The following is a 27,828-nucleotide window of genomic DNA, read 5'->3' as shown; positions in this document are numbered from 1 at the left end:
AGGGCGGAGAGAAAGGCGTGCGGGCGCTCCATGTCCCGCTCCTGGAGCCCGAAGTCCCGCCTCGGCCCGCCCCGGGGAGGTGCCAAGCGGCAGCCCCAGGCGGAGGCGGCGGAGAGCAGACGGCTCAGGTGTGTCTGAGTCTGCTGGAGCCAGAGCGCTTTCTCCCGCCGCCGCGCGCCGAGCTCGAGCCATGCTGCCCGCCGCTGTCCGCAGATGGCTGCATAGACCCAAGGTGAGGAGCGGGGCTCCGAGAAGGGGTTCTTCCCAGCCCGGGACGGGCTCCCCGACGGGCTCTCTCTCGGTTTCTTTCTCGCTGTCTCTGGGCTAGGCCCGGCGAGGGCTCCTTTTTCTCTTCTCGGCATGTTTCGCCGGGGGGGGGGGGACACTTCTAGCGCCTCGGTGTTCGCTCCCCGCGTCCCGTCCGCGATCCACCTCGCTTTTCGCTAAGGCTCTGAAAGGAATCCTCCGTTTAAATTCGGACTTCTTGGGAATTGCTTCTCTTTCGCGGCAGCGATCCTGATCGCGCGGAGGCTGCCAAATCAGGGTCGAGGATTACAGCCGAGTTAGCCTCCAACTTCTTAAAACGTCCCTCTCCCGGCTGCCTTCCCAAACCGGGTAGTTAAAGGGTGTCACGAATGAGCCCCCCGCCCCCCCTTTCCAATGCCCGCTGGGGGGGTGAAATGAAAGTTTCAATCCGTGGTAGTGATTTGCCGAGTATACCGTAGGAGCCTTTGATGTTGTAGCTCTTCGGGATTGACATAAGTGTACACAGGTGTGTCTGTGTACGCCTTTGTATTTGTTTCTTCATTCGTCTACCGCCACTTTGTCCTCTCGCCTGCTGGTAAACCTGGATCCTTAAGACCTTAGAGGTGTGGAGACCTTGCTCCCTTCAGTGGCTGTTGTCTCTGGCAGTCCAGAGCTCTGTGGTGCAGGGTGGCTTCTTTCTCGACTTTCCTGGAATCCCAGTCTTGCAAGAGGGGATCTCCGATATCATCTAGTCCAACCCCTTCCTTCCCAAGCAGGAAATCCAGTTCAATAGCATCCTTTATTCAGCCTCTGCTTAAACACCTCATAAGGAAAGCCCACCACCTTCTAAGGCAGCCTGTTCTGCTAGAGAACTGCCCGTACCATCAAGCACTTCTTCCTAATGTTTAGTTGAGAAATCCCCTTCCTTGTAACTTGAACCCATTGCTTTGGGTCCTCCTCAAACCAAGCAACAAATCAAATTTGCTCCATTCTGTGTGTCAGCCCTTCAAATAATTCACCTTCTTCTGTAGATGGCATGCTGTTTCTAAGCTCCAGGGTAATAAGCATGTGAGTTTGTGATGTTCTACCTTTTTTTCCTGCCTGTCACCTTCTGCCAGTAGTGGCACTAGAAGCCCCCCCCCCCCCCCCCCGCAGCAAAAAGGGCATCTGTACTGGTTAGGTTTGGTCTAAGGATTTCTTCTAGAGTTTTCATCCCGGTCTGTGACTACAAAACCGTAATGGAGACATACATTTCAAATGGGTAAAGAAAAGGGTGTAAGGGTGTATGTGACAGATCAAGGTATGTATTGCTGAAAACACTCGTCTCCTGCCTTTCTAACACATTAAAAAGCTGCTCAAAACAGCCAGCAACAGGAGAGATTGAAGCCAAAACAGACCAATAAGCGCTGTGAATAACCAGCTGTGTGGTAACTGATAGCAGGTTTTAGGAGTTAGCCAAACCCTGTGCTAAAATGAAAGTATTTTAGTCTCACTTTATTTTAGTCCATGGGGGAGGGGGCTTGTGGCCAAACACAGCTGCCCCATACCACTTGTTTAGGAGAGGGAGATCTGGGCCAGTTGTGGATGGAACTGAGAGCCTGAAGTTTGTGTGTAAATAGGTGTTGTGCCATCACTTCTTTGCAAGGGTGAAACTGAAGTTTGTGGGTGGATGCAACTGGCTCTACAGGGATCGGTGTCATCTATTGGCTGGCAGGGGGTTGACTTCCTCCTGACTTGTTTATGACTCATATTTCACTCACCCAAGTATATACCAAGGTGTAATTAGTAAACAGAACTGGGGTTGCTAGCTCTAGTCTATGGAATAAACCTAGGTTTATGTTGTGTGCTAGATAGCTCAGCTGAAATTGCTGTTTGACAATAAACTTACTGTGCTGGATGAGCTTTAATTTTCTAAACCACCTTGTAATCTAGGAAGAAAAAGTCACTGTTTCTCCACCAATTTTTTAGGGCAGAGCTAAAAAAAACCCACTTTATGATTGAGAGAGTTTTTTTATGTAAGTAAAACAATAATTGGGAATAGGAGCAAAGGGGTACGGATTACAACCTACAATTTGCTGATAAAAGTAAAAATGTGTTGTGGAATTCTCTGCCTCAGAACTTGTTTGAGGCCCAAAGCAGAGCAGCATTCAAATTGATCTTGATAGTTATGTGTGAGACTAGATTGCTTGGAGCTGGAATAATAAAATGCCAGCAGATTTGGGGAATAGTTGTGAAGGCTACTTTGGGAATTAATCCACCCTCTAATGTGGGGGTGAAGTGACTGGCATGGTTCAGGGAGAGAAGAAGAGACTATTTTATATACTTCATGGGTTTATTATTATTATTATTATTATTATTATTATTATTATTATTATGATACTTAAAGTCAGAGATTGCATACTAAGCTAGGTAGGTGAAAGGACTTTCTGAGCCATTCGTCATACTCTATGAACAGTACAGTATGTTGTAAATTGCTGTGAGGTTTTATTACAGTCAAGTGGGATATAAATATTGTGAAATAAATAATGTTGCAACAATGTGATGTACAAAGGATATAGTGCATATGGGTTCAAATTAAGCATTGAGAAGAGAAAACCTGTTGGTCTTGCTTTTAGTACAAGGTGCTTAGTTTCCTCTTATGCTACTAATATGAAGCTGATTTTAAGGCCTTGCTGTTCAATTGCTGGGGCTGAGATTAAGGACATACTTATTTTTAAAAAGCCATTTTGCCCTTACTATATTCCTGTACACCCTTACCTGGGAGTAAGTCCCAATGAATTCAGTGGGACTTACTTCTGAGTAGATATGCATAGAATTATGCTGTGAATGTTCCTCAACTTGGGGGGGGGGGAACCACACTGAATTCTTAGTTTTCTATATGCAGGGATTTTTATTTTTGGTGAGGAACATTCAATCACGATGTGTTCCATGTTAACACATTGGTAAGAACGAAGCCATAATTCAAACAAACAAAGATTTTTGTGACCCAACTGCTCATGTTTGAAAAAACTGATTATTTGGAATTTTTTTTGAAAGAGAACATTCCTGTGGCTGGCAAGACTCATACACCCAGTAGCTATGAACTCTTGAAAATCCAGTTCTTGTTTTTTTATTGTTGGCTGTTTATCCAGAAGGAACCAAATATAGCAGTTAGCTGTTTACCAGTGACAATAGTTGCTCATGATTCCTATTATTGCTTTTCTGTTCCATTTCAGACATTGGGTAACTTTCTTATTGGCGAACTTTTTTTCCCTAAACAGCAATGAATCACCCCCTCTTGCTTGGCCTTATCCACATTCTCAAGAGTGAATGAAAAATGTATCATAAAGAATTGATGAAAAGGCAAATCAGTATAAAATCTTTGTGTGTGTGGTCATTTGTTGACTTCATTGTAGCATTACAGAGAAGCTTCAGTTCACCTGCTTGTCAGCTGTGGGAGAGCCAAGAGAACTTTGATTCTCTCGTGATGGGGTCATATTTATTTGTTCAACTCTGCGGACAGTGAATGTGAAGGCCACAGGCCAGTTTATTCAACTTCTGTTACGTACATCTATCCTTGACCAATCTGTCTTAATAGAATTCAGGGAATAGCGTATTGCTGGCATTTTGAAAAGGAGCGTGCTTCCTTGCAAAACGGGGTATGTGAGGGGGAATAACAAGTGGGGCATAATTGTCACTTGTGATTGACAGTTGAACTCCCCTGGTTCGAAAGATAAAGCTTGCATCTTGTTGATCCTTGCACAGCTCTGTAGTTCAGGGATAAGCAACATTTTTTTGTCCTGAACAGCCACATACAGTTGCTGGGGGATGGGGAGGCTGAATGCCAGTGGGGGTGACCAGAGCCAGCCATGCCTGCTCTAATTCACACAGGAGCCATGGGCGGCTGCCCACCTGTGCTTTAAGAGAGCAGTTCCAATAGCCTACCTGGGTATGCCATGATAGCTAGCCAAGTACACAACTGCAGAACTGTTGTTGAAAACTAACTCTGCGTTTAAGCATCCCTGGAGAGAGAGCCCAGGTGGCTCACCATCGCCCATTGCATGCTAAAGCAAAATGCACTTCTAGTATAGAAGCCCCAGAAGGAGCAGATGAATCAAACATGTTATCAACAATGCAAATAAATATCACAACTTCATTTTGTTGTTGTTTAGTCGTTTAGTCGTGTCCGACTCTTCGTGACCCCATGGACCAGAGCACGCCAGGCACCTAAAACTTTATTTTAGGGTGGCCTAAAAAGCAGCGTCTCCTTTTATAGTCACTTGGATTTGGTTGTTGATAGCAGATAGCTCAGTCAATAGAGCATGAAATTCTTAATCTTAGGGTCCTTTCCAACTCTACAATTCCATGATTCTATGTGTTGGATTTCTTGCCCTTATATTGTAGAAGAAGCCCAGTCGGTTACATACTCAGAATATTCATTATTTGCTAATGTTTCCTTGCATTAACTTGCCACATTGCTGCAATTCTGTAACGCTATACTCACTTACCTGGGAGCAAGTCCTGTTGAACATAAAGAGACTTCTGAATCTGCATACAATCAGTGTAATTACTTCTTAAAAATAAGGTTTTATTAAAGCTTTTATTGGAAAAAGAATGGGGGAAAGTGTGGAAGGAATTTATTTGAAAAAAAATAGGACGGAAATGGGATCAGAAGATATGGCGCTGGGTGTGAATTAATGAATACATAATAAGTAAACAACTATGAAATATTATTTTAACATATGATCACAGTGGAGAGAATCAGGCTGTAATTAGTGTAGTCTAAAGACTTCCTCACTAATGATTTTTATGCTGCATTTGTTATGTCTTTAAAAATTAACAGGAAGCTGGATCCTGAACTGATGATTCTTCAAGGAACACTATCTTTTGATAGTGATTTCCTCCTTAAAGCTGTCAGCCACCTTTATTGGCTAGCCACAAATTCTTTCTTGCCCCACATACTCTTTGCTTCCCCTTGATTTGCACACAGAAAGTCCCAGGTTCAATCCCTGGTGTTTCCACGTTGGGCTAGAAATGCCTCCCGCCTGAAACCTTGGAGAACCACTGCCAATCAGTGTAGGCAACACTGAGCTATATGGACAGATGGTCTGACTTAATACAAGGCAACTTCCAATGTACTTTTAAGTCAAATGTCTTAAGCATACCTCTCTCTCTCTCTCTCTCTCTCTCTCTCTCTCTTTGGATCAACACGACTTTCTGCTATCCTGACTGCTTACGCTGTGGGTTGCACAGATCTTGTGGAGCCGATTGCCTGTCTGTTACTATTCAGTATGATGGTGCATCACAATGTCCTGTTTACAGGGTCCCACAAGTATTTGCTTTGCTCATTAGCCACACATTACTTGTGGTCACTGCAAGGCCTTCTCTAAATCTTGAGTTCATACAAAACACTTTAAGGAGAGGTATAAGGGGGTGTTATCTCATAGCAAGTTGGTTTCCAGAGCAGGTTGAAGTAGAATTAAGATTTGTGATGCTTCTGCCTACTCTAAAGCTGATCATGAAACAAGAGAACCACCTCCAGCCCTCTCAAGGTTTTTGCCCATACCAGAGAACTTGAGGGTGGAGAGCAGAGGAAAGGTTTTGTGTTGAAACCACCAATGAGTGTTTTGATCTTGTGATTGTGATGAGCTGCAGCTAGACAGATCAGTGGTCAGAGAAGGTTCTCTCTGATCTAAAGCTCAGTGCAACGTAAGAGATGGTGTCAGAGTCCAATGCTATTTACAGAGAACTTGGGGGAGGGAGTTTGGATGTTGCAGAGCATCATTACCCAGAAGCTTGCAGCTTCACTTCTAGGTTGGAGCTATAAGTCCGTTCCAAAGAGAGACATTTCATGAGCTTGGGCTTCAGTAAAAACCTCGGGAGCCAATATCTTCCAGAGGTTCCAGCAAGGCCATTTAATCTGGTATCATTTTACAATTAAACGTTTAACATCAGCAAAAGGTTAAAATAGGGTTTGTTTAACAAGAACCCTTTCCCTGCAAAACATTGATCTGATCTTTTTGCTCTTTGAAATCATTTGGCTCCCTTGATTGCTTTTTCATTGGATTGGCACTGAGCTAAATAATTACGTTATAGTAATCCTTGCCCTTCCTCTTGTCCTCTTCAAACATTGGCATGAGTGTTTCTTGGCTTTTCTCCAGTATTTCAACATTTGGTAATAATTATCTGTAGGTGTTGTCCGAACAGACTAATTGGATACAACTTATTTTGAATAAAACAAGCCTGTATATTTATGTCTAGTAAGAATCCATCAGGAAGAGAAAACAGGTTGTCATTGTGATGTTTGCATGGAAGCAAGATTACTCACATATTGCTAAGTACATCTGCCTTCACTTTGGTTTTTAAGTCTTCCACCATGTTCTCCAGTAATGTGCTTTGTGTTTGCTAATACAATATGGCCCCGTTGCTACTGTGGAATAAACATGTAATTTATAATGCAATCCTAACCAAGTCTATTTAGAAGTGAGTCCTATTGAATTTGGGGTGTGTGTTGGATTTTCACCCTAATTACTCTGGTAATGAATTGCACATGGTACTACTGTTATCCATATGAGTCTTGCTGCTGTATAGGTGTGTAGGAACTGCTTTACACTGTGACTCAGACCATTGGTTCTCTGGCCCAGGATTGTCTACACCAGGGCTGACTAAACTGTAGAACTCCAGATGTTGATGGATCTACTTGCCATCAGCTCCAGCCAGCATGGCCAATGGTTAGGGGTAATAAGAGTTGTAGATCAACAACATTGGGAGGGCCATAGGATTAGCCCCACCCTGCACATGGCCTACGTACTGACTTCCCAAGGTATTGAGCACAGGTCTTTCTCAACCCTGACTGGAGATGCCAGAGATTGGAATCTGGGACTTTTTGTATGCAGAGTATGTGCTATACCATTGAGCCATGTTGGCATATGATACAATTTTCAGCGTTTTGCAAGTAGTTCTTGTTACTCGGAACCTGCTCATTACGGGTTTGAATTCTGTCTCTTGGTGGTTCAGAATTGGAGGAGGCAAGAGAAAGAGATGATTACGGTAATGCTGCTGGGTTTTTTCCAAGTTTTCATAGCCTAGACAACCAACTTTCCTTGTGTCATGCTCTCACCCATTTCTGTGACTGGCACAGGAAGTAGGACAATGTTTGAAGAAGAGATTCTGTGGATGACTGGGAAGAGACTGTGTTGGCTAAAATTGATGGTCTGGTTGTACAGGTCATTGCGAGTCCAGTGCTTGGCGAAACAGGCTATGGGTGTGTCTGTCCTGCGGTTGAGATGAGCTCCAACTAGAGGGATTGGTGGTCAAAGAGAGAAGCAGAGCTGACCACCCGACAGTAGTAATCTCTGGAGAAGTCCTAAACGGCTGCATTATTCTGTGTCTTACATTTTGATGGCAAGAAGGATTTGGAGTAAGTGTTGGCCAAGAGAGATCCAGAAAGATCAGGGGAGGGGAAGAAATCATTTTTATTTGCCTTTCTTATTTACTTATTCTTACGCTTTAAATAAAATAAGGGATGCGGGTGGCGCTGTGGGTTAAACCACAAAGCCTAGGGCTTGCCAATCAGAAGGTCGGCGGTTCAAATCCCCGTGACGGGGTGAGCTCCTGTTGCTCGGTCCCAGCTCCTGCCAACCTAGCAGTTCGGAAGCATGTCAAAGTGCAAGTAGATAGATAGGTACCGCTCCGGCGGGAAGGTAAACGGCATTTCCGTGTGCTGCTCTGGTTCACCAGAAGTGGCTTTGTCATGCTGGCCACATGACCTGGAAGCTGTACACCGGCTCCCTCAGCCAATAATGCGAGATGAGCGCCGCAACCCCAGAGTCGGTCAGGACTGGACCTAATGGTCAGGGGTCCCTTTGCCTTTACACTTTAAATATGCTCTCCAACCCCCCTCAGTTTCATGGAGGGACTCACAGTAAAAGTAATAGTTTCAACATATTACTGTATGTTAAAAATGAGCAAACAACAAATAGTTATTAAATCAAGATACATCCATAACTGAGCTGGGAAGCTGGTATCTGAAGAAGTGTGCATGCACACGAAAGCTCATACCAATGACAAACTTAGTTGGTCTCTAAGGTGCTGCTGGAAGGAATTTTTTTATTTTGTTTGAGCTGGGAAGAAACAGGCTATTAATACAAGCATCTAAAAGACCTGTATAAATAACAATATTTCCATGTGGTGCCAGTCTAACCTCACCTGTTCTCCTGATACCAGACAAATGTCCATGGGGAGGGAATTCCAAAACTGGAGCGCCACGAACACCAAAGGAACCCTTTATTGGGTCACCCTTCAGAAAAGTGGCTCAGGAGGTCATCTCTGCATGCACGCATGCATGCATGCATGTTCACATGGGAGCAAGTGGTCCTTGAAGAACACTGCTGTATAGCAGGGGTGAGGATTTGCTTTCAACCTAAGGACCACTTTACCTCCGGGGTACTTCTGGCTGCAGTGAATGAGGCCAAACTCACATGACATTCCCCATTCACATGCACAAGGGCTCACCTCTCTCAGTATGAAAACCCAGCAAGCTGTCAGCAGTAGGATCCTTCAGCCATGCCTCCTCCTTCTCTGCTCCTCAGCTGTTTTCCACAGACCAGATCAGCAGCTGGGGAGAGAGTTCACAAGGAGCAGAGGTTGAAACCTAGTGCACGCATCTCCCTCAGTCCCCCCTGTGCTGCTCATCCATGCAGCCAGAAGCAGCGGAGGCAGTGGGGAAAACAGAACTACAGGGAGCAAGGTCTCATCCTGTCCTTCTCCTGGTATAGGTCACCAATCAGGGTCACCAAAGCACTTTCCTTTCCAAAACCAGACTGGAAACCAAACTAATTAATCTGGAAAATTGAGGTCATCCGAGAGTGTTTGGAGTTGCATAACAACCACCTACTCATGTGTATGTGACCAGCTTAATCGTCAAGAGTTCAGATAGCCTTTTCAGACGCAACCGCCACCTCTCCCCAAGAGGCACTTCCCCTGAATCTAGCCAGTCAGCCCACTCCTGCCTGATGTAATGAGGTAGAGGAGGGGCAGGAACTGCAGGTAGAGCTAGTCCCTCCAAGCACCTGAGTTGACAGTGCTCAGAACATAGTCATGGGCACTGTGGTCAACGCAGCATCTAAGTTGATGCCGATCAGAGCTATTTTAATAATGCTTTGCAAACAAGTCTTTGCAGGCCTCCAAAGGTTTTCGACATATGCATTGCTGGTCTGGCTGGATGCCACACACCACCCAGAGAAGCTCTGCTGGGCAGTATTGTGAAGGTGTCATGCCTCTTGGGGCATGGCAGTGGCTTCTGCCTTCCGTTGCTCTCCTCAACTGGAGGATTTGGCCCAGAAAATTATTCCTTCCAATCCTTCCATTCCTTCCTTCCTTCCAACAGTGGTTTTTGGAGGTAAGTTTCTGCTCACCAAAACCTTGCAACTTTTGAGGAACTGAGGCACCAAGTGAGCTAATGGCAGGCCTAGCTAGGGTCTCAGGAAGAAAAACCTGCGTAAGAATCCTAATGGGAGCCCAGTCAGGGCTGGCTCATGTCTCCCCCACCCGCTTTAGAACATGCTGTTTCTTTGGTTCTTGGTGTAAACTGCTATGCCTCAGCTGCTTCACCCAGCAAATTATGGCTTGACTTGGGTGGAGGCAGCTGACGGTGTGATTGGTGGAGGTGCAGCATAGCGATGTTTGTGCTCCCGAGATTAACGTCTTCTTTGTGAGAGCTTCCTGCCCTCCCAGCATACCTGAGAGAGGTGTGTGTATATGACTTCATGCCGCAAGGCTGTGCACATCCTGAGACGGCTGCATGATTTCATCTTGTGTTAATTCTGCACAAAAGCCACTGCACAGAGTCAGCTGTTTCGGAGCGTTTCCACGTCACACCTGTTTATGAGAATCTCTGACCCAGCTTGAAGTTGGTTTCTTATGGCCTTTCCCATCTGGCCATGCAGTATTTGTTTGTGTCAAATGCCAACAACAACAACAACAACAACAACAACAGATTGGAGACAGAAAAGGAGATTCGTGGTGGACAAGTCTGCTAATATACCTATGTGGCAACCTCAGAAGGCCTTTCCAGAGAAAAAAAGAATTTTTTTTTAAAAAAACAGTGATTTTAATGTTATCTCTAGAACAGCCTTTCCCAACTAGAGTCCCTCCAAGATGTTTGGGATGACAACTCCTATTAGCCCTAGCTGGCATGGTGAATGGTAAGGAATGGTGGCAATTCTGAAGGGTACCATATTGAGGAATGTCTTCATCCATTGTCAGTTGTACAGCATTGCACTGTGGGGCAGAAGATAGCCTTTCTGTGGTGGGCATACAACAGCTAGTGTTTCACTATTGGTTTTGCACATGGGGGCAGGGCTGGAGGAAAGTGGCATACAACTTGCAAGAAAGCTTCATTAAAAAAAAAAATCAGCAGGTGTTGCTGAACTGCAACTCCCATCACCCCTGGCTATTAAGCATACTTGACAAGGCTGATTGGAGCAACTTCTGGAGGTCCAAAGGTCTTCCCCACCCCCTGATTTGCAGGATTTTTATACCACTCATCAATGCTAAGTTCTGTTTGTGGTTTACAATATTCCAAGCCCATAAAATATAACAATGTAATATGAACATAAAATCAGAAATAGCATCCAAATAAAACCAGCAACAAGGTCTAGAAAGTGCTCGACCATGTTTTAAAAACTGAAGGGGCAGGGGTGGCGGGGGCAGGGGCAGGGAGAGGGTCCTTACTTGGTGTTAAAAGACCGCATGTTAGGCACCAGGCAAAATTCTCTAGCCAAGGGCTTACTGCAGAAAAGGTTCTGTTGTTAAATGCCACTGAACTGGCCTTGTTGTACTCTGAGGATGTGAGTTTTATTCTTTTAACTGTTGCTGGGTGAGACCCTCTCTCCAAGTCCCCACATAACTCTTTCACGAGGAGAGGAGTTGGTTGGCTGGCCTGTTGGCTGTGATTGCCTGGTTCTGGTGATATGCTTGCACCAAGTGGGAAACAGCCTGCCTGCTAGAGATTCTGACAGATAATCTACTGCTCCTACAGTCCTTTGGCCCCTCTATCCTGGCTTTTGTGTCCTGGCATGGCTTTTGTTCCCACTAGGGGTGAAGATCTTTACAGAGGACTCCGTCACTTGGTAATCCATGAGCCCAGCTCTGTACTGTATGTGCATAGGAGTGTGCTGCCTCATTTACAGAGCAGAAAATCTAACCACAGCATCATACCAGTTTCTGACTGACAATAAATGGTCTGCCCTTGGCATTCTGTCTGCCCCTTGGTCAGTCTGAAGGCCTGAGCTGGGTTCAGTTCATGAACTAGTTCCAGTACATGCTTAAAGGGTGACAGTTCCAGAGTAGTTGGGTTAGTCAAAAGCAGCCAAGTGACAGTGATGTGACACTTCTCTAAACCAGTGCTTCCCAGTTGATAATCTGCAGATCCCAGGAGGTCTGCACACCCACCCAGGGGATCCGTGGCACCATTCACATAACAGAAACTACCATAGAGATATCAACATTTTCAGAAGTAGGAGGTTCACGGCTCGACTTTTGAAAAATGGGGTCTGCAGTACTTAGCTAATTGGGAACCACTACTCTTGACTTACCTATTTTTTTTATTTATGTATCATATTTATAGGCCTGAGGATCCCAAGACAGAAGTGCATAAACTGAAAGCCAACATTAGAAAATAATATTAGAACAGGCCAATGCATTTTCTATAGGAATACAACAGCAGCAGCAATAAGCAATTGATCCACCGTACCTCACCCTTCCCCAAAGGTTCATTTGTGGCATGGACTTGCTCGGGCAAGAGCCTCTGTCATTATATGCCGGAAGTAGTTGGAGAAAGATGCTTGCTCGTGACTCGAGGGGCTTTGGGAGCCAGTGCTTCCGGAAACCTTTCCAAACTCTGTCATTATCCTGTTTGCCACAAAGGTGGAGATCATGAGCCTTTGAATGTGACCCGTTAGTAATCCTCCCACTCAGTGGAGCCAAGGATGGACAGTTAGGACAGCCTGCACAGTGATTCAGTCACAGAAGGAGGATTATTTTTATTTCAGAAAAGGGCAACCATAATGATCGGGGTGGGGGGTGGAGCAACTCCTTAAGTGGAAAGGTTGCCGCATTTGGGTTAGAGAAAAGGTGTGTGTGAGAGAGAACATAATAAAAGCTTATAAATTTGCGAATGGCATGGTGCTAGAACAGCATAGAGAAAAGTATTTATACACACAATGCATAATTAAAAAATGGAATTTACTATGGCAGGAGGTGTTGATGGCAACCATATTGGATGGCTTTAAAGGAAGGTTGGACAAATTCATGGAGGACAAGGCTCTCAAGGGCTACTAGCAATGATGGCTATACTCTGCCTCCCTAGTCAGAATCAGCAATGCTTCTGAAGACCAGTTGCTGGAAACCGCAGGAGGGAAGAGTGCTCTTGTACTTGGATCCTGATTGCATCCTTCGCACAGGCATCTGGCTGGCCAGCGTGGGAACAGGATGCTGGACTAGATGGGCCACTGGCTGATCCAGCAGGCTCGTCTGATGTTCTTATGAGTTGAAAGGGAGCTTTGAAGTCAAGTAGTCGAGCCCCCTGCTCAATGCAGGGTGCAGCTGAAGCATCCCTGTCCAGCCTCTGCTGAAAGGCCTTTAGCCAAAGTCTCCCTCTCCCTCTCCCTCTCCCTCTCCCTCTCCCTCTCTAAATTGTCAAAAAGGGGGAGGCAAATGCAGAGGCACTTCTGTTTAGCACAAGTTGCTTGTCTCTAGCAGTTTCAAAGCAATAGCTTGAGACTTCTGGCTTGGTCCCAAGGTTAATTTACTCAAATGTGCTGACTAGGCTGCATTGAGCGAGGATAATCTTGGGCATGTTACTGTTGCCTTTGCCGGTTTCTACTTGGCAGAGTATGCAATTGCATGGCATTGATCTGAAGGACAGTCCTGCAAATAAGTTTCCTGGACTTCAGTAATTAGCCTACACAGATTTCCACTCTGCCTAGCTTAGCCGTTCGCATGCCGTCTGAAAGAACATAAGGGATCGAGAAGCTTCAGCATCCCCAATAGAATCATAGTTTCATCAGAAGAAACCAAGACAGGTGATCCCATTTAAAATTGGTTTGGGTTTATAATACAGACATCCCTTGTTTGTTCCAAGGTCATCTGGTGCTTTCTTCCCACTGAAAGGGGCAGGTCTATGCCATGTTATTGTCAGAGTCCCAGGGCATCCTTGAGGGGTTAAAAACGGCTTGAGAGGAGGATACAGAGAGTCCCATTGCAAAGGACCTGTGGACCATGTTGTGGACTTAAGGCTCATCTACACTTACCGCATTTTTCTGTGTATAAGACGACCCCTATTTTTTGGGACTCCAAATTAAGGAAATGGGGGGAGATTGCCCACAGTTGTTGAGCTTTTTTGGGGGGGGATTGCCCACAGTTATTGAGCTTTTGGGTGGGGGATTGCCGACAATTGCTCACCCAACTGACCGCCGCACACAATCTCCTGCTCACGGCTGCCATCAAATCGCCCGTCCCCCCTCTGCACTATCCGTGTATAAGACGACCCCCAATTTTTATCATTTTTAATAATAAAAAAGCCATCGCCTTATACATGGAAAACTACAGTACCTTTTGCCCCACTCTTTCCAGACACAGGTCCATGTCTGAGCGTGGTGGTGGTGATGATAGTTGCCCCATAGCTTTCCCCGCGCTTTAGTGCCCAATCAGAACAACTGTCAGTTTGGGTTTTCTGCAGATTGCCATTTGCTCAAATATAGCTTTAAAGAGCAGGTTTCTGTAGCTAAAGATCCAGAGGAGTTGGGAGGAAAGGGTGCTCATACACAAAGTTTTAAAGCATGGACCATCCTGGAAAGAGCAGAGGAAAGGTAAGTGTGGATAAGCCCTAAGGCTGCAGTCCTAACCTGGGAGTAAATCATATTGAATTCAGTAGGACTTACCTATGAATAGACAAAGTTACAATTGTGGGAACCCTGTGAACTCTCCTTGGTTTTTCTTGCTTTGCCCCCACCCTCCCATCTTCTAGATACCATTTTTCTCATTTGTTATTTGCCACAATGAGGCTTAGAATCCACCTGTTAGGAATTGGCATCTTAAGCCTGGAGGGTCATTCCTCTTCCATAAGATTTATCATTGTTCCCAAAAACAAATAGCATAGAACAGGCATGGGGTGTGTGCCTGAGCGCTTTGGTGAAGTGGAAGGCCCTTTGTTTGTTTGTTTTATTCTTGACCTAAATTCTTGCTATCTGGCTGGATACAACCATTCAAGTACTGCCTTTCGCGCCCAAACTCTGCAAAAGATGTTACTTAATGGCATATGGTTGCATGTGTGTAATGACTGGATGCAAAGTTGCTTCCCCCCCCCCAGGTGCCTGAAATGTGATTCTGGTGGTGTCTAGGAACTTGAAAGCTTCACGTAACACAACATACAATTAACTTATGGAACATGCTGCCACAAGGTGTGGTGATGGCTGCAGGCTTAGATGGCTTTAAAGCGGATTAGGTAAATGTGTGGAGGACGAGTTTATAAATGGGTGTTAACTATGACTGGTAGGGTAAGTTAAACCAGAGGCACTATGCCTGGGCTTCTCAGAAGCGTCTGTTGAAAACTGGCAGGCTACTGGGTGATGGGCCCTTGGTCTGATCTAGCGTCGCTCTTTTTAGTTCATATCTTTCCACTGATATAAATCTTGTAGAGAATAGGGACTTATGGTAATCCTTACTATGTCTTCTGCCAATAGATACTCATCTTCAAAATCTTTATGTATTTATTTCCTTAGAGCTATTCAAAGCAGTTTCTGAAAGGGATCACAGGAAGTTGCATCAAAGCTGAGACCTAATTTTCATGCACAGAAATGTAGTACTGTAGTAAACCTGTTTTGGGGCTGTACCATTTTGGAATGCAGGTAGCACCTCACATGACTGAACGTTTCTCCATTGCAAAAATAATCTTGCATTTACTGTTTATTTAAAGCGTACATCAGGGAAAAAGCTAGACTAAACCCAGAGTGGTTGCAACCCAGTCAGATGGTAGGGGTATCATCATCAGAGTTTTCTCTCTCCCCTTCCTCTCTCAGTGAAGCACATTCAGTCATGTAATTTCCCCCACCTGCAGTCTGAAATGGTATCATTCAGAAACAAGTATCATTCAGAAACAACTCCTTTCATGAGTACCAGCATTGCCTCATAAGGATGAGCTGTGAATAAACCATGCTTTCTTATGTCTATTCAGCGCTCCGATCCGAGGTTACTGTCACAATTTTTCTATGCTGATGAGCGAGTGACCCAAGTGGTGACGGAGATCAACTGTCTGGATGTAGAGACAGATCCTCAGCAATACCTGGTTCTATTAAATCAGCTGCACCTTAGTCAGGTAAGGCATTCTCTCTAAGGGCCAAACTAGACACGATGATCAGAAGGGGAGGGAGGGTGGCAGTAGCTGACACACAGACAGACAGACAGACAGACAGACAGACAGACACACTTTTAGCTGTTTGCTTGGGGAAACCCAGCACATAACTCAAAATAAGAGATTTCCAATGGGGAAGTGCGGCGAGGGATTTTGCTTCCCCTTCCTACTCGTCATCTCACTTTAAATCACATTCAGAAATGTGCACAGTTAGGAGATGGTAAGACAGGCATTGGTCTCATTGCACCCTCCTTTGGAGATTCTTTCCAAAGTACATGATCTACAGCAGGCATCCCCAAACTGCGACCCTCCAGATGTTTTGGCCTACAACTCCCATGATCCCTAGCTAACAGGACCAGTGGTCAGGGATGATGGGAATTGTAGTCCAAAACATCTGGAGGGCCGAAGTTTGGGGATGCCTGGTCTACAGTCCCTGGCTGCTTCAGTGGAGCAGGGCCAATGGCAGGCCTCTGACTGGCAAGGATCAAGATGGAGATTATACACCGCTGTCTTCCAGAGCGCAGTGCTCCCTCAGTGCTTGTGTGCATTTGGTGTGGGCTATTGTTGTTGTTGTTTTTTAAAGGAAAATGATTTCCTCCTCCTATTTTAAGAGTAAGTTTCCTGTGGCAGGAAAAATAATGTGGGACACTCTTGGAATATGGAGCAGCTGCAGACTGAGGTCCCCCTCTCCCCCAATTTTCACCTCCTCCCATCAACACAGAATACAGAACAGTGTGTTTTCTCTTGCTAAATCCTCGTTGCTGAGTTCCATTTCTGGCTGAGATGTTTGGCAATGGAAATGCCAAAATCTACCCTGGCCCATCAGTAATTTTCTGGGAAGACCTGGCTTTCTGCCTTATCAGCTCATTTGGTGTCTCCAGAATGTCCTTGTGTTGAAGGTAACAACCGTTCTACCCATTCTCCTAGACCGAACTGCTGTCCATCATAGAGCGAATTATGGATGAGTGTATCCCCAAGGAGCGTCATGGCCGTGACTACGTCATCAAATTCCCTGAAGACCTCCTCGTGGACAATCTCCGGAACCACATGCTGTTTGCTGCTGAGGTGAGCCGTGCGGGAGGGATTTCATGCAATCATTGAGCTGTAGAGTTGGATGGGACCATGGGGGCCATCTAGTCCAACCCTGTGCAATGCAGGAATCCTGCCCCTAGCCATCCTTGGGTGGGCTCAAACCACCAACCTTCTGGTTAACAGCCGCACCCACTGTGCCACCTGATTTGGCGGACTAGAACATTCAACCACTCTTTGTATGTTCTGTTCTTGAGTATAGCTCCATTTTAGGCTACAAGCATGAACAGCTGGATTAGGGGATACTCCTAATGCCTTGTGCATCTAGTGTCATCATCTTCTCCTTTTCCTCTTTCATTACTCACAGCCTGGATTCCTTTAGCTGTGATTTCTCGGGCTCACCTGAGTAGATGATTGCTGAGCGCTTGGGAATTTTGCTTGCTTCATTGGGATGTAATGTGGTTCCGTTCCTGGAGTTAGGCTTTGGCAGTTGCTGGGGGGCTCATCCCTGCCCTGAAATAGCTTGTGTGATATGGCGGGGAGAGGCAGTCAAAGGACATAGAGTGTTCCTGAGCTGTCACTATTCCTTCCCTCCAGTGTTTGATGGCACGCACCTACATTGATGTGGACGAAGCAGATGGGATACGGCTGCGACCTCTGGCCAAGGATCTACTGTGCAGCTTGGAGTTGGTGCGGACGGTGCTCCGGGAACAAAGCCTGAACCAACCTGGACCCTATTCAGAGCCTATCCGCAGGGCATTGATTCGTTTTGATATGCTCTTTGCTGAGTTTGAGCTGAGGTGGGTGCTGAGCAGACCTGCTTCTCAGAGGCATCTGATTGGCAGCTGTAGAACTAGATAGGTCTCTAGGCCAGTGTTTCTCAACCAGTGTGGCTCCAGATGTTTTGGGACTACAACTCCCATCATCCCTAGCTAGCAAGACCAGTGGTCAGGAATGATGGGAGTTGTAGTCCCAAAACATCTGGAGGCACACTGGTTGAGAAACACTGCTCTAGGCTGATCCAGTACGGCTCTTACATTCAGACTATTTTTTTCTTTATAACAAATATTTATATACCACTCTATCATGCAAAGGTTCAAGGCAGTGTACAATAATATTGATACATAATAAAAACTCATTAATAAATTAAAATCAGAGAGCACCAACTGACAATTATGGAAATTTGCATTCTTGATTGTCTGCATAAGCCTGGTGGAATAAGAGAGTTTTCAGCAGGCATTTAAAGGTTGAAACAGAAGGTGCTGGCAGAGCATTCCACAGGACTAGGCAGATCACACTAAAGTCTCTCTTTTGTGTCGATGTCAAATGTGTGTCACCAACGTGGGGGAACAACCAGCAACACTCCTGCAGGTGATCTCAGTGATCAAGTTGGGATATAAGGGTTTAGGTGGTCCCAAATGTGCCCTGGACCTAAGTTGTTTGGGGCTTTGTGAGTTATCACAAGGACTTTAGGCTTGTTTCAGTAGTAGATGGGCAGCCATTGCAGATGTTTCAACAATGGTGTTCATGTTATGTGTACATGTTCTGCTTTAAGGAATTGGGCATGTCCAAAGGCTGACCTTCTTTTTAGGCAATGCACTGGGTTAAGCTACCGGTAAGGGGCAGAAAGTGGTTCAATGTGGGCAGAAGAGGATGAAACTTCTAACAGCTGCTTTTTAAATATGAAAACGAAAAGAAGCTTAAAAAACCAACCTGGCCTGAACCAATAAAAGTAGTGATTGGGCAGCAAGAGGCATCTCTGGAAAGGACCACTGTTGCCTTCTGAAGTTTATGCTGCCAAATTGTGAGTTGCAAAGGGAGACCAGAAAATTAGGGCTATGTGTTGGGCTTATATGCAAGGTAGGTGCTGGGAGTGGTGGCTAAGCTGGGTTTCAAAGCTTTTTTCTCTTTTCCAGTTACGTGTCATCTTTAGTCTCGGTGAAGTCGCCCGAAGAAATCTATAGGCAGCAGGAGATTGTTGTGCTCTTCTGTGAAACTGTGGCTAGGTGAGGATTTTGCCAGGATGTCCCCAGTGCTCTGTGGCTTGGAAAGATCCTTGGTCATGGTTACCACTTTGGAATCTGCTGGATTGATTGCTTCTGTTGACAGGTGTCTTTTGTACAGGTACTGTAACGAGCTGGGATTACAGGTAAGACCTCTCCCTTACAGCAGGTGCTTCTTATCTCAGCTCATTACATACAGTGAAGATACCAATAGCCTGACATCTGGCTGGTTGCTAGGGGATCAAATACTTATTTCACTCATTATAATGCACATCAATCTCTGACTTTTGTCTTCTGGGGTTTTCCCTGTTGTTATTCTGTCTCTCACAGCCAAAATAAACCTACCATTAAAATTATGGACTGGTCATTTCTTCGTCAGAAGGCAAACGGGCAAAATTTAGCAGGGGATCAAATACTTTTTCCCCTCACTGTACTTCATGTTTTTTAAATTTCTTGGAAACAATACAACATAAAATACAAACAGTATCATTTTTTTTAAAAAGGCAATCATTTTCCAGAACCAACAAAGCAGTAGAATAAAAACATATTTTAAAAATCAAGAGATTAGAGCATAATAAGCAGGGTCTTGTTTTATGGATCAGAGAAAACCTGGGCACAAAGATGGGTCTTTACAAAACCTTATGACGCAAACCAGCCAATGCTCCTTTTTGATGTGGGAAGCTTGGCTCAATTGAGGTCTAGGATAATTATCTACTTGGACTAGGGATTTTGACTTCTGCCCACGCCTTCCTTCCTCATTTCCTGCCCCTTCTCTCCCTCACTCATCTAGAGCTCTGAAACTTGGCTACTTGACTCAGGAGACGATTGATGGGTATGAACCGCAGCTGATGTTCACTATTCCCCGCCTGGCCATTATCAGGTATGTGGTTTTACCTGTCATCTTTTGGTTGAGTATAGAGCCCAGTAGCTCCATAAACTCAAGATATGTGGAATGTTCAATCTGGCAATTATAGCTGTCAAAGCTGGCGAGACAGGTGTGCATTCTTAACAGAAGAAACTGGGGCAAGTCACATTTGTCTAAAAGGAGGTCTCTCATTTTACTTCTTCCTTCATGGTACATAAATCAGCTACTCGTCTATAAGTTCCTCTGCTCCTGCCAATCTTCTGGGCAGCAGGAAGGTGTGCAATGGCATCTTGGCAGTCCAAGCATATTCCTCTCCCCGTCTCTCATGTGTGTCTGCATGGAGGTGGGGAGGATGAGTCCCAGAGGCCCCAAAAAGTTGCCCACCACTGCTCTGGCTCATGCAGTTGGGAAGATTGCTTGCTTTTGCTGTATTTAAAACTTCCGAGCTGTCCCTTTCTCCAAATGGCCATCCTCCCTGCCTATTCTGGGTGTGTGTGACTACTTTATAGCTGGAATGCCTTTCCCAAAGCCAGCTGTTGCTCCTTTAGATCCTGATTGGGGCAGCTACTGCCTGAGGTCCCAGCACACAGTTATTTGCAAGCGGCTCTTTCCCACCAGCTTTTGTCTTGTCAAATTCCACTCATGGTGGTTCTTCAAAGTACAGTACTATGTCCCCATCTCAGCAGTAAGTGGCTGTGCTACTTTTGAGTTTCCCCTTCAAAATGGGTAGCACACTGAAAGCTCCTTGGAAAACATAGCTGCTAGTTGGAATTTAGAGAGTGGTGGGCACAAAATATAGGCAGAGCAGTGGCATCAGAGCTGAATAATGTGCATCTGCTAACTAACCGAAGAAGTAAAGTTAGGGAAATTTTGCTATCTTGGAAAAGGAAACTTGGACAAGGTTTACTACAGTGTCCCAGCTTTCATTTTGAGAATTCTCTGCCCAAACGATACGAGGAAAGAGCAATTCCCATTAATTTTTCCCCATTATTATTTTGAAAGTTCTTGCATTTTGGAAAAAAACCCTCCAATAATAATTAATGTATTAGGGAAAACATACATAGCAGCAGTAGATCAGGAAATCCAATCCTACCTGTGTGTTTTATTTCTTTGTCCTGTACACAGTGGTCTTCTGATCTACCCAGATGGACCCCTCAATTTGGAGCGGAGGCCCGAGGAGATATCCAGAGTCTTTAGCCCCTTTTACGTCTTGCTTAGAAAAATCAGGTGAGTGACTATAAAAGCAGCTGTCGCACAGGAACTCAACTGGAACTTCATCAGGTTAAGAAGAGTCTGGGTCTTTGTGGAGGGGTTTGTGTTAAGAACCCAAGCTACATGTTCAGCAAAATCACCTGACTGTGGTGTTTTAGTGCAGTCACAGGAAGGGCTAATACAGCTCATTTGAAAAATGCAATCCCTCCCACCCTGCAGTCTGAAGCTGTGCAATCCCAGAAGTATTCTACCACATAATTTTGCTGATGTTTGATCAACCCTCAGTTAAATGGAAATTATTGTATAAATGTTAGTGGTGTCTTTCTCCTGCAAGCAGACATGCAGTTAACAGAGGATGAAGCAAGATGTTCTGGATACACGATCAGAGTTTGTGTGTGATGCAGCAGCAGGTTGCCTCATCAGGGGGTACAAATTATATGCATTTGCACATGGTGTGTTGGGCATGAGCTCCTTTTTGTGAGCTTGGTTTCCACATTGCACTGAAGCCCTACCATAACGAGAGTAGATCTGACCTTCCTTCCAGGGTACTACGTGAGAGCTGGGTTATCCAGTCTATTCCTTTAGGGCAATTCCAGTGTCTTGTTTTCCTAGATGCCTCCTTTATGAGCCTTCTCCCTTATAGGGATTTGCTGCGTGTGTTGTCCAAGGAAGAACTTTACATGTTGGAGAAGCGTGTACTGAATGAGAGCACTACAGATTCACAGCCCTTCAAGGATATAGATTCTCCTGACTTCCGAGGCGCTGCAACACCACATGGCTTTTCGGGTGCCTCAAGGTATGACCAAGAATCACTTCTCTTCACCCACCCGCCCTCAGCCCAAAACGTTGGAATCTGAGGTTGTGTGCTGATTTCATTGGGCCCATTGTCCATGTCCATTCCCCTTTACTGCGCACCAGATCATGATTGTGCACCACCACCCTGGATCACAATTTAGGTGTGGTGTGGGGAGACTGATATAATGACAATAATATTTTTGGAAATAGGAGGGTTAAATTGGTTGAGTTGATTCCTAGAGAGACATACCATAGAGAAGGAAATGCTAGAACACAATCTAGGAAATGGCTAGAGCAATACAATCAGAATAGCACTGTGATAGGCCATCTATTCTATACACCTGAGGAAATTTTGCAGCTTTTCTACCGAGTTAAAACAAAGTTGGATTTCTGTTTGTTTGTTTTTAAGCTCTGGGGGGAACGAAGCTAAACAGGGAAAGCATAAGAAAGGTTTGTTTTGTTGACAGTGTCATGTAGGTGCTCTGTAAAAGTGACAGTAAATCCTTAATGTGGAAGCCACTGAAAGTGCTATCCATGGCAGCATCAAAAGACAATGGAAAGGGTTCCTCAGTACTTCTGCAGAAATCAGAAGTGCTTGTAGCTTTTGAGCAGAGTGTGGACTACATGAGAGGTAAAGGAGTAATTGAAACTTTGCAGCTAGGTGGCAGTACAGTCGTACCTTGGTTCTTGAACCCCTTGTGACTTGAATGTTTTGGCTCCCGAAGGCTGCAAACCCAGAAGTAAGTGCTCTGGTCTGAGAATGTTTTTTGGAAGCCGAACGTCCGACGCAGCTCCCGATTGAGTGCAGGAAGCTCCTGCAGCCAATCAGAAGCCACACCTTGGTTTTCGAACGTTTTCGGAGAGAACCAAGGTAGTTGACAAACCCTGTCTGAGCACTACCCTTTTCAGCGTTTGAGGAGTCAGTGGCTCTTGTCTCTTGGAAATGTAAAGAAGGGGTGCATAAATCTTAGCAGGCCCAAAACTCATGTGGGAACATTTACTGTATATATTGCTTACCATTTCCTTGGCATTTGCTTACCTGGCATTCATATATTTAGGGAAGATGATGCCTTTGGGTTGTTGTTGTTTTTTGAGGGGGAAGAACTTTGAAAGAACAGGAGTGCAGAAGGTGAGAGAGTAACCCCTTAATACCCATTCTAATGCTGCTTGTTCTCTTCTTAACAGGCAGCGTGGGCAGAGGTCTAGTAGCACCAAGGCAGGAGTGACCACACAAGCTCCACAAACAGCTCGTTGGGCAGAACTGCGAGCCCGTTATACCACTACAGAGGACATGATCCACACACTGTTTGTCTGCATCTCTGGTGAGTACCTTGTTTTTGCTGGATAAGGGAGGTCTCCATCATCCAATATCCCATAATGCAACTGGGGCATTGGCTGGCAGGTGTATGGTTGGCAGCAGAAGGGAGTTTAAAAAAAAAAAGCAGATGAGTCTCCGTAGATTCCCCGATTTGGACAAACTGGACAAGTGAACTGGTGCTCCTTATGTTTGGAATGTATTCCTATCATATGAAAAAATTAGAGAGTTTTCTGCTGGTCAAGATTTTGGAAAAGAGCAGATATGTCCAAGTGGAAGGACGGCGTACCTGATCATACCTCCAAACCAGCTGATAAGCTTCTTGTTGCCCTGTTGGGGAAGAGATCCTGGCAGGAAGTGGTTGGTTTTCTAGAATTAGATGAGTTATTAGGGGGAGCAGGGCTTGAGATAAAAGTCCCCACCAATACTGCTTATGCAACATGCAAAATGTCTTGGTAAAGCATCCCTTCAAAAATCCACAACTGACAAGAGACTGTTTGCTTTTCCTGCACAGTTCCTCTTCAACACTCCCCCTTTAACATGCCCATATTTCCTTGGAAGCCAGCAATGGAGGCCCATACTCCCATCTGTTCTGAACAGAGAGGTGCAAAGATATTCTCTTCCTGAGCAATAGATAATGTTAAGTGCCTTCCTGCTACGACATTGGTAGGATGGCTGATGGAGGGGCTTGCCCACACCACTTTGAACTCCCGCCTCTCCTGATCATTTAGCTGTGACAGCTATTTTGCGGCCATTTTGTGACCGCTGCTCATGGCACTTTATCAAAATTCCAAATGTACCGCCTAGCACACAAAAGGTTGGGTACTCCTTTGTTAAGCATCACAATGACTACAAGCGGTAATACACCAATCTGGATATGATGGCAAGTTAGAACAAGTTGTTCCACATGCCATTAAAAATAGCTCAGAAGATGGCAGCTATTGTCTTATTACAGTACATGATTAGGGAATAGCATCCATTTTAATAAAATATTTATTCATTGGGGCAAGTACTTACATTTTGCATGACTCAGCTGAAAGTGCTTCACAGACATTAGCTAAGAAGCCCAATAAGTTGCCTGTAAAGCAGGCAAGTATTGCCCCCACGTTGCCTAAGGATTTTGAACTGTAAATTTTGGTTCAGCTCAGATATTGCATGAGCTCTCTTGCCTAGCCTTAATCCTGAAGGTTTAGCACCTAAATTGAGAATTAGTCTCTTCAGCAGGAGAGAGTAGTGAAAAAATAGTATCCCGTTGGTTCAGAATTGAGATGGAAAGAATTGCTTGGTTAGAAGCTGTTGACTATTGTTTTCCTCTAAGGAAGGACTTTTGTGTTATTTGGCTAAAATCTACGTGTTTATCTCTTGCCCTTGTGTCATTGTGCAATGGATATTACACAAATTGCTGTGTTGTGTTCGGGTAGGAGTGGCAGACCAGCTACAAACCAACTTTGCAAGTGATCTGCGTGCCATCCTGAAGACTGTATTTAAAATTGTGACATCCCGGGCAGAGGAACAGGAGGTGACAGACACTGGCCGTGAGTGACACTCCTTGACTCGTGCATGGTTCCATAGCATTTCCTTAGTGTTTGCATGTGCAGCATGGCATGGACATGTAATGCTGCTCCACTAAAAGTGCTGGGCACTCATGTTAGTGACACATACTGAGTCATGTATACTGTCATGCAGCCTTCCCCAACCTAAGGCCTTCCAAATTAGTATGACTAATGGTCACAGATGGGAATTGTATTCCAAAACTTACTGGACCGGCTGGCTGTTTGTAATACTTAAATCAATCATACTTAAGTTTCAAGGACTCTGGGGCTGTTTCATTCTTTTCTATTTATTTATCTCAACATATATATCTTATCTTGCTCTGCTAAAATCAGACTTAAGGTGGCTTACAAAAAAAACCCCACACAGAATTCACAAACAAAATAAAAGCAAAATAATAACAGCAGCAAAAACAGCGTAGTGGAAACCATATCAGCAACCACAAAGAAAAAACTTCATGAGAGGCTGCACTGGGGGGAATGCCTACCATAATCAATAGTACACTCTTAAGCAGGCACCCCCAAACTCGGCCCTCCAGATGTTTTGGGACTACAATTCCCATCAACCCTGACCACTGGTCCTGTTAGCTAGGGATCATGGGAGTTGTAGGCCAAAACATCTGGAGGGCCGCAGTTTGGGGATGCCTGCTCTTAAGGGTTTGTGGGCAAAAAGGCGACCAAATGAAAGTCTGTTGAGAAGTAATTTTATTTTCGGCACCACAACTGAAAAGAATATCTCATCTTGTGCTAATTACTTCTGTTGACTAATGGACCTCAGAATGAGAGCAGAGCTCCTTTAGCTACATGTTGGTACTGTGTGATAGTCCCTGGAACTGAGTTTGTTAGTGACACCCTTGCTCCAAGCCCAATAAAACATTCTCCTTGCTCAAAGGATTGCTGCTAATTGCAGCGTGACTTTGCTCAATTCAGGTTCCTGCCCCTTCGCCTTTCCGTTGTGCATTAGACCAGTGAGCATGGGGATGCATATTGAGGTGAAGAACATGGAGTACTTTTTAGTTCTTCATATAAGCATAGAAAAGAAACACTCTAAGCACCACATTGTGGCTGGTGCTTAGGCATCATCTTCCCTCTTTTCCCCTCCCCGCTTTAAAACAAAGTTGGGTATGTCTGATTATGTGTCTGCCTCGTAACATGTAGTTGGACCCCCTTTTTAAGGATAATGAATGGAACATTTATGGAAACATACAGCTGAGGTGAACATCCAGCCAGTTGTATCTTTGCCCTGGCATGGATGTATTTCCCTTGAGCAATAGCAACTTGCCTGCTTATAGCTTTTATTTTTTCCTTTTCAGAGGTGGAGGTCCATGTGCTACCAACAGCTTCTCACCTGGCAGACTGTGCTCTCTGCTCCAGAAGCAGGGGAGGCACTGGGAGAGAAGGTGAGAGCCCAGAATGTGAAACAGGCCTCTTCCTGAGCATCTCCTATTATCCCAGGGAATTCGGTCTGAGCTTCTCTCTCTCACTTGGCCAAGCCTTCAAGAAAGGTTGATCCCATGTTCAAGGATCTGTTATGCACAGGCAGGCACCCTGGGCTGGCCTTGCTGACAAAGGGAAATTTTCTCTTTGGTTTGCAGTAAGCATAAGATCCTGTACAGTCCCCCTCTTGCCTTATATTTTAGGGGCTGTGTTGTCCAAACCGTGCCCCACTCTAGAGCCTCATGGCTTTTCCTGAGGTTTTGTGCCTGGGCAGATGACTTGTGACTCCTCGTGAACTACTTTCTGCTTTGTCACTGAATAAACATATATCTCTCCGTAATCGGAGTTCTCTTAACACATTTTGGCTGGGGGAAGTTTTATGGCTCTGGCGGACTTTAGAAGACACGTGGCCATGTCCGCAACTGCCCTTCTGTTCTTTTACAGATGCCTTAGCACCACCAGACTGGGTGCCAGACAGCACTTGCAGTCACTGCATGGCTTGCCGTGTGCCTTTCACCTTTCTTCGCCGACGGCACCACTGCCGAAGTTGTGGCAAGGTAGGCGATGGGGCTACATAAGGACCACCTGGGACTTTCATTCTAGTGGAAGCAGCAGCTGCAAAAGGACCAGGCAGACCATGCCTGTGAACACTTTAACTATAGCGTATCTTGTCATGGGCCAGGGCTTGGGCTTGGGCTTGGGCTTTGTGTCCTCCATATCTTTTGGGCTGCAACCTCATAAGCCCCAGCCAGCATGGCCCAGTGGTCAGGAATGAGGGAAGTTATAGTTCAAAGCATATAGGGGGTCCCTGGTTGGGCAAGCCTGGCTTACATGTTTCCTGGAAAGATGCCTTTAAACAAATATTGTGAGTAAGGGTTGTCCCTGAAAGGATGGCCTCTCCAGATGGGAGGGATGGACAGAGGCTGCAATAATTGAACTAGCCTGCAATCTAAGTCTGTGTTGGGACCTCAACTGGGTCAGTCATGTTTTTGATTGTTTCTTGGCCAAAGGATTAGGGCAGCCGCATCTCTTCCATGTGGAGTGGGGCTTGCAGTACCACGTGGCCCTCGGCTCTATTTGATGCACAATCTTATTTCCTCCCCAGATCTTCTGCTCTCGCTGCTCGTCACACTTGGCGCCTCTGCCCCACTTCAAGCAGCTGAAGCCAGTCCGCATTTGTACACACTGCTACACCACCCACTTGCCTTCCACTAGCAAAAATACCAGTTGATTGGAGCTGCCTCAATCACCTTCTGTGCCTGTGGAAACACCAAAGACTTGGGAGGTGGCAACAGCCTGTGCCGTCAGCAAAGGACTGTGGGAACAACCACACTTGTCTTATTAGGATGCTCCTGGGAACTTTCCAAAGGCCTTGGTGGTCAGGGCAAGAGATGGGAACGCCAGGCTTTTATAGCTGGGGATTGAATCTTTGCTGTTTAATATAAATAACTCCCAGTGGGATTCCTTGGGCTGGAGCTAGAGCTTGCTGTAGAAGATGTTTCGGCAAGCTCTTGTAAATGACAGTAAAAGCATCTTTCCCCCATTACTCTTTCCTTAGAGTAAATTGTGGCCCATGTAGGGATTGCCTGGTGCTGGTTGCCTGGCTTTTGGGGGAGCCCCATGATAGCCGTCGGTCCTGTGGATTTATTTTTGACAAATCTCTGAGGTTGCATTACTAGATTTGGGTGTATGTGCAATAAGGGCTTTGTGGAGCCTTTCACTGGAACTGAAAGGCAGGATCTCTAGTCCAACAGCAGCCTTGCGGAGGATAGCCATGACATTTTGCCCACCAGCTTCTGATACAGCTAAGGGCTTCAACAATCTTCATATGCAATGTATTTTCTTGTAAGACTCTCCTGCCACACTGTTGTGTAGAAGACGCTTCTGAAGCATCTCCAGGAGATGTATAGCTCCTTTTTGAAACCAGGCCGAGCTGGTTCTTCTCCTGAATACTTGAATAAATGCTGTCTGTTACTGTTGCCAAT

The 27,828-nt window shown here is 45.3% G+C and overlaps 1 protein-coding gene across 1 annotated transcript; it reads left to right on the top strand.

Annotated features, from left to right (window-relative positions):
• ZFYVE28 (zinc finger FYVE-type containing 28) lies at positions 1–27,822 on the top strand. The gene is made up of 13 exons (XM_035105850.3): positions 1–232; positions 15,461–15,601; positions 16,565–16,702; positions 17,264–17,466; positions 18,583–18,672; positions 19,460–19,549; positions 20,660–20,761; positions 21,390–21,542; positions 22,727–22,863; positions 24,278–24,391; positions 25,720–25,806; positions 26,288–26,400; positions 26,949–27,822. Exons 1-13 carry the CDS (start codon positions 191–193, stop codon positions 27,072–27,074), a joined length of 1,536 nt encoding a protein of 511 aa, XP_034961741.1. The 5' UTR covers positions 1–190; the 3' UTR covers positions 27,075–27,822.
• Positions 27,823–27,828: the final 6 nt, after the last annotated feature.

This window comes from Zootoca vivipara, chromosome 2 (assembly GCF_965207765.1).
Source record: "Zootoca vivipara chromosome 2, rZooViv2.hap1.1, whole genome shotgun sequence".
Taxonomy (NCBI): domain Eukaryota; kingdom Metazoa; phylum Chordata; class Lepidosauria; order Squamata; family Lacertidae; genus Zootoca; species Zootoca vivipara.
This window is presented reverse-complemented; position numbering and strand designations above follow the sequence as displayed.

Bases quoted from the DNA above. Each gene is read 5' to 3' on its own strand.
- ZFYVE28 (XM_035105850.3), top strand. From the start codon at position 191: ATGCTGCCCGCCGCTGTCCGCAGATGGCTGCATAGACCCAAG. The intron at 17,467-18,582 runs GTGGGTGCTGAG...TCTCTTTTCCAG, and splicing joins TTTGCTGAGTTTGAGCTGAG to TTACGTGTCATCTTTAGTCT. The intron at 24,392-25,719 runs GTGAGTGACACT...TTTCCTTTTCAG, and splicing joins GGAGGTGACAGACACTGGCC to AGGTGGAGGTCCATGTGCTA.